We start from the raw sequence: 12,638 nt of genomic DNA, 5'->3' as shown, positions 1-12,638 counted from the left end.
TATGGATTCATTATGGTGCATCCTTGTGCATCCTTGTGGTACAACCCAGAACTACAAATTGAGGATAAGACCTTGTGCTGGCGGAGTTGGTTGAAGAAATGAATTTTAAGAGTGTGTGATGTTTAGAATGAAGAGCGGATGATTTCTTTTGACTCTCTTAGAATCAACTTTGGTTTAGGAAAGAGGGAACTAAGGAGGTATACAGAGTTGGAGTCCCTTCTTACGCATAGACAGGGAATGCTGAACGGACCAATGACGGATAAACTGAGGGCCTGTAATATATTTAACTCACCACCTTGTATGGTTTCAGCATGCCTGAAAATTATGTTAATGGAAGGTTCATGTATTGTCTCCTGGGAAAGATTATGGCAAGCATGGATGAAAGAGCTGGGCAGGGACATAACCGTAAAAGAATTGGGATATTTTTTATTAAAGGTGGGTAAGAGATCAAACATGGATTTGAATCTGTGATTCATTCATCAGAGGATTTTGTGTCGTCTGTATGGGCCCCAGTATGGATGCTTGATTTGGGTATGACAAATGAGGAATCTTGCTGGGGATGTGGTTAGAGGGGAAGTACCCTGCTACACATGTTATGGGAATGCCCGAGAGTGATCGATTTTTGGGGGGAAGTTCTGGACAGGTTGGATACAATTTTGGGAGTAATGTTTCCTACAACTCTTTATCCAGTAATCCTGCTCTCAGATGCTTGGAGATGTAAGGTGGCTCGAGGCTATGGTAGCTGGATAAATACGGCGCTGGTGAAAGCAGCTAAGCAAATTTTGAGGGTTTGGAAAACAAGAAAAAAGCCAAAGGTAGAGGGATGGTTGTCTACTTTGCAGACTCTATCCAGCTATGAGAAACCCATGCTACAAAAAACAGAAAAGACAGGATGAATTTTTGGAGATATGGGGGCTATTTAATGAATTGTATGGTTGAGGCTAATCTACCATTTCAACTGTTGGAAGATATGGGCGAACATGTGATTTGTGAGGATGTGAGTGAGTGGGATAATACTTTGTGAGTTGAGGTGTGCTGTATTGTCTGTACACGTCTGTGTATGTCTTTGTTTTGTGTTGTTGTTTCTCTCATTCATATCTAGTAATATTGCCTAGGGTTATTTATAGTTATTGGTTCTATGATACATGACTTCACAGAGAACAATGGAGCTATTCCATTTATTTCCTCACTGGGAAATAATCATATGATGTGTCTGGATATAACCCACTGACCTTATTTTGACGATTACCCCAACAACCATATGCGATTGATCCATGATAGTGCCAAACCCCAGTCCAGGCTGGAGGTGTTGAATGAAAAATCAAGAGTTTCATCAGCATTATTGCCCTGGAGGAATGCATAATGTTTTATTAAGTTATCACTGTGACATGGATATGGCGAGGTGTTCCTTCAGCGCATGTGGGCCTCATCAAGGGATGTTGGGTCCAACGTATAGGATAATGCCATGGAATTTTGCTAGCTGCATAATGGATTGGGTGATTTATCGAGACGTCTAGAAAATACAAGTCCCAGGGGCTGCTAATTGTTATCTGATGAACATTACTGAAGTGAAGCAAGACTTGTGGTTTGGGATCAGAAATGACTGGATATTGTGGCCGAAAGAAACTCCACAGCAACAATGTATGAAGAAAGTGATGCAGGTTGATGTACTTGTTGAAGGTCAGATCTGCTGAAAAGAGAGTGCTAAAGGTCTGATGCCAAATGGAACCTAAATGTTTTTTTTTTAAACGATAATACCATATATTCAAATGGAAAGTTGGAACTAGATGGGAGTTTCACATTGTTAACTATGACAGAACGAAATGACATGTTCGGGACTGCAGAATTGAGAAATGAAGTACATTTGAAAAATGAAGTCAAATTCAATTGGTCTGGTATTCCCTAACATTTTAGAAATGCATTGGAACGCTTGCCCGAAGTGCAGAGACCATAACACATAAAAAGGAACAATATGCATTACAAGTAACATTTAATCATGAAAGGAATGCCTTTGAATTCGCACACTGAACAGTCACCCTCTGTGTCACATTGGATTTATTGTATCAATCAACTAAGATTTTAAAGATGCTGATTCATATAAGTGGACAGAATTAATTGTAGTTGTCGTATTCACCTTTCTAATAAGTTGTTGGTGCTGCTGTCGCAAACGCCTTAAACTCTTTATTTATTCATAATGAAAGAATGTTACCTATGCTTATTGATAGTATAGAAACTGTATTGAGCGATACTAAGAGTGATGATGTAGACAACAATGTTATACAAGATGAAGTGCAGAAAATAATGTAGATTAAATACTTGTGATCGAATTTTATATATGCATATTTGATCAAAATAACACACTACTACTCTAATAAAATATATCGTTATAATTAGGATAAAGGACTGCACGGAAACCTGCATTATTTAATGAAGAGGGACATAATGGGTAGAAATGGAAGGGTTCATAACATTGCGAGGAATGAATTGGAAAGAAATTATTGGATGCCTTAGGTTGCTTACTGTCAAAGCTAGATGAGATCTGGCAGAGTCTTGACATCTGCAAGTCCTTCTTTCTGGGAAATCAGAATACATTTACTAGATTAGCTGGACAATTAGCTGGTTAATTTGTGGCCCTTTGGGTCTTTGAACTGTAACATTCATTAGTCATCGTCAATTGTCAAGGATTGTGGGAGCTGTAGTCAAAACATCTGAAGGGCCAGGAATTGCATACTCTTGCTGGCTCCTAGTACCAATCCACATGCTCTCCCTATTGATGACAGGATGATACAGCTGTGGAAGCACTACAAGCCCACTGCCTACCTATGTGATGGCAGATCCAAATCCAGATGGCACGTACTTTTTCCAGGTCACGATTTGCTTTCTTCAGGAGCTCTGCCACCAATTCCTCCACATTGGTCTTGGTTTCCACCTGTACAATGGCAATGAGATTATAAAATGTGAGGTATCTGAGAACGTTGAGGCTAAATAAGTGACATCTTAAATATCTGACAACATTAATTATTGGTAATTTAATCAGGGTTAGGCATGCATAGTACTTTCATGGAAGAAGGTTTCCTTAATAGGTTCTTAAAAGTGCAAACCTGATAATATTTCACTGCTACATTTGCCCCCTCACCCCCAGGACCAATCCCCACCAAACTTTGCAGAAACGGTATATGGCCCCCTCGGAATGATTCTACCAAGTTTGGTGGGGTTTCATCCAGCAGGGGGTGCAAAGTCATAGGGCGGTGCCAAAATTATTGGAAATCCTCATAGACGCAATAGAAAAAATGTTTTGCTCACACCTACAGCCCAAACTGCTGGACAGATTTCCACCAAATTTGCACCATGATTTGCTGCTTGGTCCTGAAAACGTACTTTTGTAAATTTGGTTGCAAATCTGCCCCGTAGTTTCTTTTAAAACTGCCAAGAAGTAGGTAAAAGAAATGTGTGATATCTGGGCTCGGTCTGTGGACTCACTTCCCTATTTGGTGTGTGGACACCCCCCTGAACCAATTAGGTTCTGTTGTGATGTCTGCAGACATGGTACGCGCCTGCTGATTGAATGGTGAAAAACGTGAGCTGCGTCAGATAGTTTGAAACGGTTGCCATGTTGGATTCACGCACAGCCGCCGTTGTCTGCAGACATCGCAGTAAAATCATATTAAAAAACACAACATTGTACTTGTCAAACTACCAAAACAATCTCTGGGGAAGTGAGGGGTGATAAGGATGGGATGGGATATATCCAAAAAAGCCCCAAAACTGGTGTTTTTTCATCTCCGAAGTCCGCAAATAGTCCGGATGTTCGGGGACATCCATTCCTATTTCTGAATTACAGAGTTGGTGAAAAGCAGTTTTTGGATGGCTTATAACTTTGGCACCACTCAATGAAACTACATTATGTTTTGCAATATCATTCTAGACCTGGCCCTTAATGGTTCTGCAATGGATGGTGCTGTTTTGCAAAGAGGGAGCAAAATTAGAGCGGGTGTCCCAAAATATTTGAAAGGCTTATAAAGTTGGTGCCATTTGACGAATATGCATAAAAGCTTACAAAAAGAATTTAGACCCAGATTTGCATGTTTCTGCAAAGTTTGGTGGGAGCTTTCAAGAGGGGGCAAAATTAGAGGTGGGGTCTCAACATTTTTAGATGGCTTTTAACTTTGTTGCTGTTTGACGTATCCGCACAAAGGTTTTCAGTAAGATTATAGACCCCACCTTGAATATTTGTGCAAAGTCTGACTGGATTTTGTCAAGTGGGGGCTAAGTTAATGTTATATGACTATATTATGTACATAAATGTTGACACTTTTCAAAAAATAAAACACGGATGGATTTGCAGCAAACTCGTTCAAGGAGCATTGACAAGGACCTGAAAGCATGGTTTTTCATATGTGTCTTTGTTTTATTTTTTGAAAAGTGTCATAATGTAGGTACAAAAAATAGTGATATAAGTTTGGTGACTGACGTATAGCCTGTGGTCATGGGCAGTGGCCATATTGTCAGGGTCATGGCCAAAGGCCAAAGGCCATGACCCAGACAATCTGTACTGGCAATGACCACGAGGGACCGGCAATGGGGTTAAAGTTGGCATGGCTACCAGGGACTGGCTATGTGGTAAAGTTTTTCAAAATCAGGATAAGTTTGAATGGGAAAGAAAACTCTGCTCGTGGCTACAGCCGAAGTGCTGGACAGGATTTCAGCAAACATTCCCATGGAGCATCAGCAAGGACCTTAAAGCATGGATTTGCAATTCTGTCCTGTGTTTCATTTTTTCTTAAGTGTCAAAATGTAAGTACAAAAGATTGTGATATAACTTTGGTGCCTTTGGTGCCTGGGCAATGGGCCTGGCCCTTAGCAAGGACAAATGTGCACTCTGAATTGCTTATTGGAGCATGTGGCATGGCCGAAGCCCTAGGTTTGAATGGGAAAAAATATGATGCCTGCGGTTGCAGCCTGTACTGGATACAACAAACCTGCGCGTGGAGCATCAGTAAGGACCTGAAAGCATGCTTTTGCAAATCTGTCTTGTGTTTTATTTTTTTGAAAGTGTCAAAAATTAAATAAAAAAATAGTGATATAACGTTGCTGCCTGGGCAGTGAGCCTGACCCTCTGCAAAGACAAATTTTGCCTATCAGGGAATGTGACATGGGCAAAGTGGAAACTGGCCATGATTGCAAGCCATGAGTACTGGCCATTGGTCACATTCTGAGGGTATAGTGGACACTGAACTAGGATGAGGGTAGGTCCAGTGGATAATGGGAGAGGTTTGGTGGGGCCGGAGATATGATCGAGCCTCATGCCATAGGCAATTCAATGATGATTTGCATCCTCAGCAAGCACAGTTGATAACGACACACATAAGAATGTATTGCAAAAAATAGGTTTGTTAAAGGTTTATAGTTCTTTCATATATGTTAAAAGAGAAATTATTAATAGCTTTGAAGCATTTTTACATAAAATCCTATTAAACTGACAGAAAAAACTTTGTTAAAGGGAGATTACGGTTAAGATGTACCCCACCCTTGGGACTCCTCCGCACTAACAGTTTGCCAGTGGCCTCCCACCTTGGCATCCCTTGGCACTTCCCTCCTGTATTCCAATGAGCACTAGCCCATCCGTACTGCCCCTTCTATTTATGCACTTCTGCCACAGCATAATGTATATGCATTTATAGGAGCACTGTTTACATTTTATTTGTATAAGTAAGGGAAATGCAGATGCAAAATATTTGTAGAACATTGTTGAGTAGCAGTTGGTGTGTGGAAGTTTAATATGTTGACCGGGTTATATGTCAAGTTTTTGGAAGTGATTGGTGGATGGTTGTGTGACTGTTCGAAAAGCAGGCAAAGATGGAGTGTTACAAATATAGAAGTAAAAAGGGTAGAAGGGCTGTCCTGTGCAATGGTGTGCACATGCCATTTGGGCCTTTTAATGATGCATGGCCTGGAAAGGGGACTGCGGAGACCGCAGATAGTTATAAAGGTGCATGGATTAAGGTCCTTATTGTATGCCAGAGAAAAGAATTTGGGACATAAATGTGTTTCTGTTGTTTTATGTTTTTCTCTAGTATACAACTGTCCATTATTTCCATTAGCACATTATAAAATGCAAATGAAATGTTGGAGAATCTTATTGAGTCTAACTACTTTACTGAGAAATGTAAAGTAGATGAAGTCTATAAGATTATTTGTTTTAGTTCTATTTCTTATCTGTGAAAGGTGGTTCCTAAAGGAACCTTTTTTGGGTGTTTTTTGATTTAGTATTTTCTTTTTTTGCAGGAGAGGCCAGGAAATAAAGTGAGGGAGGGATGTGAGGGAAGGGGCACTAGTGAAAGATATGGAGGGTGGACAAGGACATATGTTGGTTGTGTGCGCCTTAAATATAAGGTAAGGGGCAGTGCTTTTGAAGCTGCAATAAAGGAGCACGAGAACAGCAGTGTGCTGCAGTGTATATATAGAGTACAGGTGCCTTGGAAAGATGTGGATCAAGAGCCTCTTTTATGGCTTGTGGGTGTGGGGTGGAAGGTGGGATCTTCTGCCCCAGAGGAGCAGCCTGTGTGGTGGCAGTATTGGTTGAGGAAGATGAGCTAGAGGAAGAGAGCCTAATGCTTCCTGAAAAAGGAACATCCTTTCCCAGAGCATCCCACTGGTTTGAATTGGTGTGGCATCGCATGGAGGTGGTCCCATAGGAGTAATGGCCAGGTTGTCAGCGACTGAGTACACTCAGTGCATTTAACCTTTGTAGCCTTAGTCTTCAGTATACCCCCAACAGTGGTAAAGAACCACCACACCCAATTTCTGGGTGCTGGAGGAAGTCATTTCCTCTATCTCATCTTCCTGGTCCTCCTGATTGTTTTCTGCATCATTGCGCTTTTTCCATTGTGGAGGTCCTCTAGGTGGTGGTGGCTCCTGGGGAGGAGAAATGACCACGGATGATGTCATTTTTGAAGTTAAATAGCAGTTGTGCTAATATTGTTCCAAGCATGTGCTGTCTCCTGGATTGAAAATGGAAAATCAGTAATAATATGTCTAGGAGCTGCGCAAGGGTACATTTTCAACTTGGAACTTCCTAGATCAGCTGAAAATGCAGTTTTGAACTGTTTGTGAAGCACTGACTAGTTCACGAAGTGCGGACCCATCCTCGAACACGTCATCACGGTGTGCGTGTGGTCACGTGGCACTGTCCGTAAAGTCTGGAATGATGTCAGACATTCACGAACGTTGGTGAACAGGAAACGGTGCTAAAAAGTTGCAGAAAGTTCATAGAAGCCTTCGAAATGTTGCTAGGAGGTGGGGAATGGCACAGTTTTTACTTGAAACTTCCCAGATTGACTGCAAATGCTGATATATTGGGTTAAGTATGATATTAGGAAGTTGTAGCACATTAGGGTGCACTGGTAAAAACCTATAAAATGTATTGACTTTTTTTGTAAAAGCAATGTTATGGTTAAGTTGCACTAATAAAAACCTACGAAAATCAGTTAAAAAGTTGTTAAAGGGATGTTATGGTTACAAGTAAAACCGAAAAAAAAACAGAAATTCGCCAGTTATGGTAAGCTAAGCAACCATAACTCACGCCACCACCATGCACTGCTAAGACTAACACCCAAGACTTCAAAGATGACATCAAAAATGTTATTGATGATATCACATATGAAATTAATTTTGATGAAAAGTCCTTACAAGGGGTTGTGTTTCTAGTGGGCTCTCTTCCTGCTCCTTCCTGTGATGCTAAGAACCCTGGTGCCATCTTCAACTTCACCCTCTCCTTCTCTCCTCACATCTCTGACATCTCTAAGAAGTCAAACTATCAGCTGTACCTCCTCAGGGGTATTCGTCTTTTTCTCGCTTTCCCTGAGAAGCTCACTGTCCGCAGAGCCCTGGCACTATCTAAGCTAACTACTGCAACAGCCTCTTTCTAAATATTCCTGCCTCTACTCTTCGACCTTTATAACGTATCCAGAACAGGACTGCGAGCCTTGTCCTGGGCCTCAAGCCCAGCGATCATATCTCTCCAGCTCTGAAATCTCTCCATTGGCTCCCAGTGGCTGCAAGGATCAAGTTCAAGACCCTCTGCATCGTCCACAAGGCTTTCTGGGGCCTGGGAACGCTCCACCTCCAACTTTCTCTTCCAAAACATCTTCCTTCTCGATCTCTCCGCTCATCCACCTCCAACTCTCTGACGGTCAGACACTTCTCCACGCAGAGAGTTGAGGGCAAATCTATCTCCTCGGCTGGGGCCTCCCTCTGGAACAGCTTCCCTGCCTCTCTCAAACGTGACCGGACCACCTGCGGTTGCGGAAGCAACTCAAGACATTCCTTTTTGCTTCTGCTTTCTCTCTTCCTCTCATCTGCTGATGCAACTGACTGCTCCGTGCACTGGTCACCTGGCCACCTCTCAGAACTTGGGCCAAGGCTCCTGCATGTCCAGTTGCCCTCGCACTGACTGCTGGCTCCCCAGCAATTAAGGGTCTGTATTTGAAACCCTACAGTTCCTTCTCTCTGCACTCATGAGCCACCCGCCGGCTGCACTTGTGAGTTAACTGTACTTCCCCCTGCCCCTCCCCCCTGGCACTTCTCCCCTTCTCTCTTTGTCACACTTGCGCAATCTGAATGACACAAGGCCTAGTAAGATCGTTATTTTGTGCTCCCTTTGTTTCCCCCTCCTTGTTTTGTCATGCCTAGAAACACTTGTGTGCAGGCGTGTTATAAATGCCATATCATATATCATATAATGTTGGTGGCAAGATGTCAATGGTAATCGGAGGATCTATCGTGAACTATTTAATGGATTAAAAATGTACTTATTTTAACAAAACATTATATTGGAGTGTTGTTATTACAGGCACGTAATCATACTTAGACATAGGCAATGTGTCCACCATACACCCTAGAAGTACAGCATTTAAAATCTGGTGATTTTGGCCAGTAAATAATACATTCAATTTTATGAGCATTTTGACTAATGTTAATTATGGAATAAATAGCTAACAATTGAAGACTTACTACGCACTTATGTTAGTAGAAACAATCCATTTGAAAACCCACAATGTATGCAAATGTAAGGCACATATAGGAAAAATGCAGTAAGGAGGGAAGACTCAACATCACCAGATAATGTCAAATAACATTAAAGTTCATCTTTATGAGTACAAATTAATTGTGTGTGAGGCCTGCTTATTGCCCCGTGTATGTGCACCATGAGCTGAAACCAAAACCAAAGTAAATTACTTTAAGAACATACAATAAGGCTAACGTCTACATACTTAGCATCTTTTGAATTTTCATATTCTGTCAGTGAACAAAAACACCTGGCCTAGATATGTCAGTGAACAAAAACAAGTGGCCTAGATATGCGATGTCATCAGTGGTGTCATCAATGACATTTGTGATGTCATCTTTGATATCCTGGGTGTTAGTTTTAGCAGTGCACGTGTCATGGCACGAGTTATGGTTGCTTAGCTTACCATAACTCGCAAATCACTGGTTTTCGGTTTTACTTGTAACCATATCGTCCCTTTAACAGTGTTTTTTTACTGATTTTCATAGGTTTTTATTAGTCCAACTTAACTATAATGTCCCTTTAACAAAGTGTTTTCAATGAATATATATATATATATATATACACATATATATACACACACATATATATATATAAAAATAGTGATTGCTGAGTAATTTTTGGGATGACCCCTGGCCTTATGCAGTGGTGTAACAGGGCCCCCGAGCCCCCTGTGGTGCAGGGGGACCCACCACCACATGTCCTGGGAGGGGGGCCCCCTTGGACAAAAAAAAACAACAAAAATATTATATATTTTTTCCTCACTCTGCCTTCATATAGAAATTATTTCTGTTACAGCGTAAGAGGAAATAATTCTTAATGAAGGCAGAGTGACTACAAAAAGAAACTATTTCTTTTTGAAGTCCGAGGGCTCCTCTCACCCCATGACATGGAAGACTCTAGGCTGCAGGCCTCCATGTCATGGGGTGAGGGAGCTCTATGACTTCAAAAAGAAATAGTTTCTTTTTGAAATCACTCTGCCTTCATAAAAACATTATTTCCATTATGGTTTGGTCCTTAACGAAATAATTTAATTATGAAGTTGGAGTGACTTAAAAAAGAAACCATTTCTTTTTTAAGTAATAGGGCTCCCCTGGACCCCATGACGTGTGCATGTGTGAGTGTATGGTGAAAGGGTGCACGCTTAAATGAATGAATAGGTTGCTGCCTGTGTGAGTGTATGGTGAAAGGGTGCACAATTAAATGTATGGGTTGCTGGGTGTGCGTGTCGAGTGTATGGTGAAAGGGTGCACACTAAATTGTATGGGTGGCTGCTTAGCTGTGCCCGTATGGTTAAAGGGTGCACATTTAAGTGTATAGGCAGATGCCTGTGTGAGTTTATGGTGAAAGGATGCAAAATTACATGTATGGGTGGCTGGGTGTGCGTGTCGAGTGTATGGTGAAAGGGTGCACACTTCAATGTATGGGTGACTGCCTGGGGGTGCCTGTATGGTGAAATGGTGCACACTTAAATGTATGGGTGGCTGCCTGGGTGTGCCTGAATGATGAAAGGGTGCACACTTAAATGTATAGGCGGCTGCCTGTGTGAGTGTATGGTGAAAGGATGCAAAATTACATGTATGGGTGGCTGGGTGTGCGTGTCGAGTGTATGGTGAAAGGGTGCACACTTCAATGTATGGGTGACTGCCTGGGGGTGCCTGTATGGTGAAATGGTGCACACTTAAATGTATGGGTGGCTGCCTGGGTGTGCCTGAATGATGAAAGGGTGCACACTTAAATGTATAGGCGGCTGCCTGTGTGAGTGTATGGTGAAAGGATGCAAAATTACAAGTATGGGTGGCTGGGTGTGCGTGTCGAGTGTATGGTGAAAGGGTGCACACTTCAATGTATGGGTGACTGCCTGGGGGTGCCTGTATGGTGAAATGGTGCACACTTAAATGTATGGGTGGCTGCCTGGGTGTGCCTGAATGATGAAAGGGTGCACACTTAAATGTATAGGCGGCTGCCTGTGTGAGTGTATGGTGAAAGGATGCAAAATTACATGTATGGGTGGCTGGGTGTGCGTGTCGAGTGTATGGTGAAAGGGTGCACACTTCAATGTATGGGTGACTGCCTGGGGGTGCCTGTATGGTGAAATGGTGCACACTTAAATGTATGGGTGGCTGCCTGGGTGTGCCTGTATGGTGAAATGGTGCACACTTAAATGTATAGGCGGCTGTCTGTGTGAGTGTATGGTGAAGGGGTGCACACTTAAATGTATAGCTGGCTGCTTGTGGTAGCGTATGGTGAAAGGGTGCACACTTAAATGTATGGGTGGCTGCCTGGGTGTGCCTGAATGATGAAAGGGTGCACACTTAAATGTATAGGTGGCTGCCTGTGTGAGTGTATGGTGAAAGGGTGCACACTTAAATGTATAGGTGGATAGGTGTTTCTGTGTGTGTGTGTGTGTGTGTGTTTATAGTGAATGGTGTGTGTGCATGTGTTCAGGGGTGCAATGAAACATACATTTCAGGGGATTGGGGGTGCTAACCATTCAAATTTTGGGAGTGGTGCTAACTTCACTGGCGGTGGGGCAGGGGCACACTTATTTGTGTAGGGCATCTAACTTCTTTATGCATTCTAATGAGACTATTCTAGTGCAGCTTCAATGTTACAAACAGTTAACTCTCTCCTTTAAGTCTGAAAGTACCCACTTATGGAATGCTGTGAGAATAAGCAGTCTCCTGTCCCCTCTCTACTTTTCCAATCACTTCCCTGGCATGCAAGTACTAAACCCACATCAAGATTTCAAGTCTCTGAAGAATGATGCATTTGAATGAGGGTACTAACAGTGAAATGCTTATGTTAGTAATTGCTGGGCCCTTGTTAATAGCGAAACCCAGGTGCCGTTTAACATCTGTGTCCTGTTCTGTCCGGCAACGGCTCTGTAGGTCAGTCAGGTCGAATCAACATAGCCCAACATTTCAAGGGGGTGGTAGGTGAAGCCCAGTTAGCTCAATGGTGTTGTGCCACTACTTGTGTCACATCCCTTTGGTTACTTATTGGCAATCTTCATTACTCATATCCCTACTCTTCCTCGTCCCAGTACTTGTGTATGAGGCACTTTGACTCCTACACAAGTACTGTAATGCGGTAGAGGGACATGGAGGTAATGCCTGGCTTAGTTACCTGTAATCTTCATTAGTCTTTGTCCCACTTTTCCTCATTCCAGTACTTACCTATGAGTCAAGGAGCCTCTTACATAAGCACTGGGACAAGGAAAAATGACATGGAGGTAATTCTGGGCCACGAAGCTGATTTTGGGTGTTGGGGCAGGGGGTGGGATGGAGAGGGGATGTGTGGGGGTGGGACGGGGATTGTGTGATAAATCATAATGGTCATCCATGACCAGGCTAAGCAGGCATGATATGTGTTATTAGTGGCTTCAGAGGCATTTTGGTGCAGCCAGTCTAGCCATTTCTTATTTTGGCTTGACTTTTTTTTAACTGGGCATCTCTGATAAAGCAGTCCTGCTAAGTGTAATTACCTGGCAAGACTGGCATTTGGGTGCCTCCAGTTTCTTACTGCAGCATTGTATATTTTTCTGCACATCTGTGATAAAATAACCATG

The 12,638-nt window shown here is 42.4% G+C and overlaps 1 protein-coding gene across 1 annotated transcript in view; it reads right to left on the bottom strand.

Moving 5' to 3' along the window:
* LOC138491516 (uncharacterized) overlaps positions 1-12,638 on the bottom strand; it is a 601,105-nt gene that overhangs the window by 227,039 nt on the left and 361,428 nt on the right. The window contains exon 7 of the mRNA XM_069618053.1: positions 2,821-2,929. Coding sequence (XP_069474154.1) covers positions 2,821-2,929 — 109 coding nt within the window. The remainder of the gene's footprint in view (positions 1-2,820; positions 2,930-12,638) is intronic.

Source organism: Ambystoma mexicanum, chromosome 10 (genome assembly GCF_040938575.1).
Source record: "Ambystoma mexicanum isolate Mex_15411 chromosome 10, UKY_AmexF1_1, whole genome shotgun sequence".
NCBI lineage: Eukaryota > Metazoa > Chordata > Amphibia > Caudata > Ambystomatidae > Ambystoma > Ambystoma mexicanum.
The sequence above is the reverse complement of the archived record's forward strand: the minus strand, read 5'-3'. Positions and strand labels throughout refer to the sequence as shown.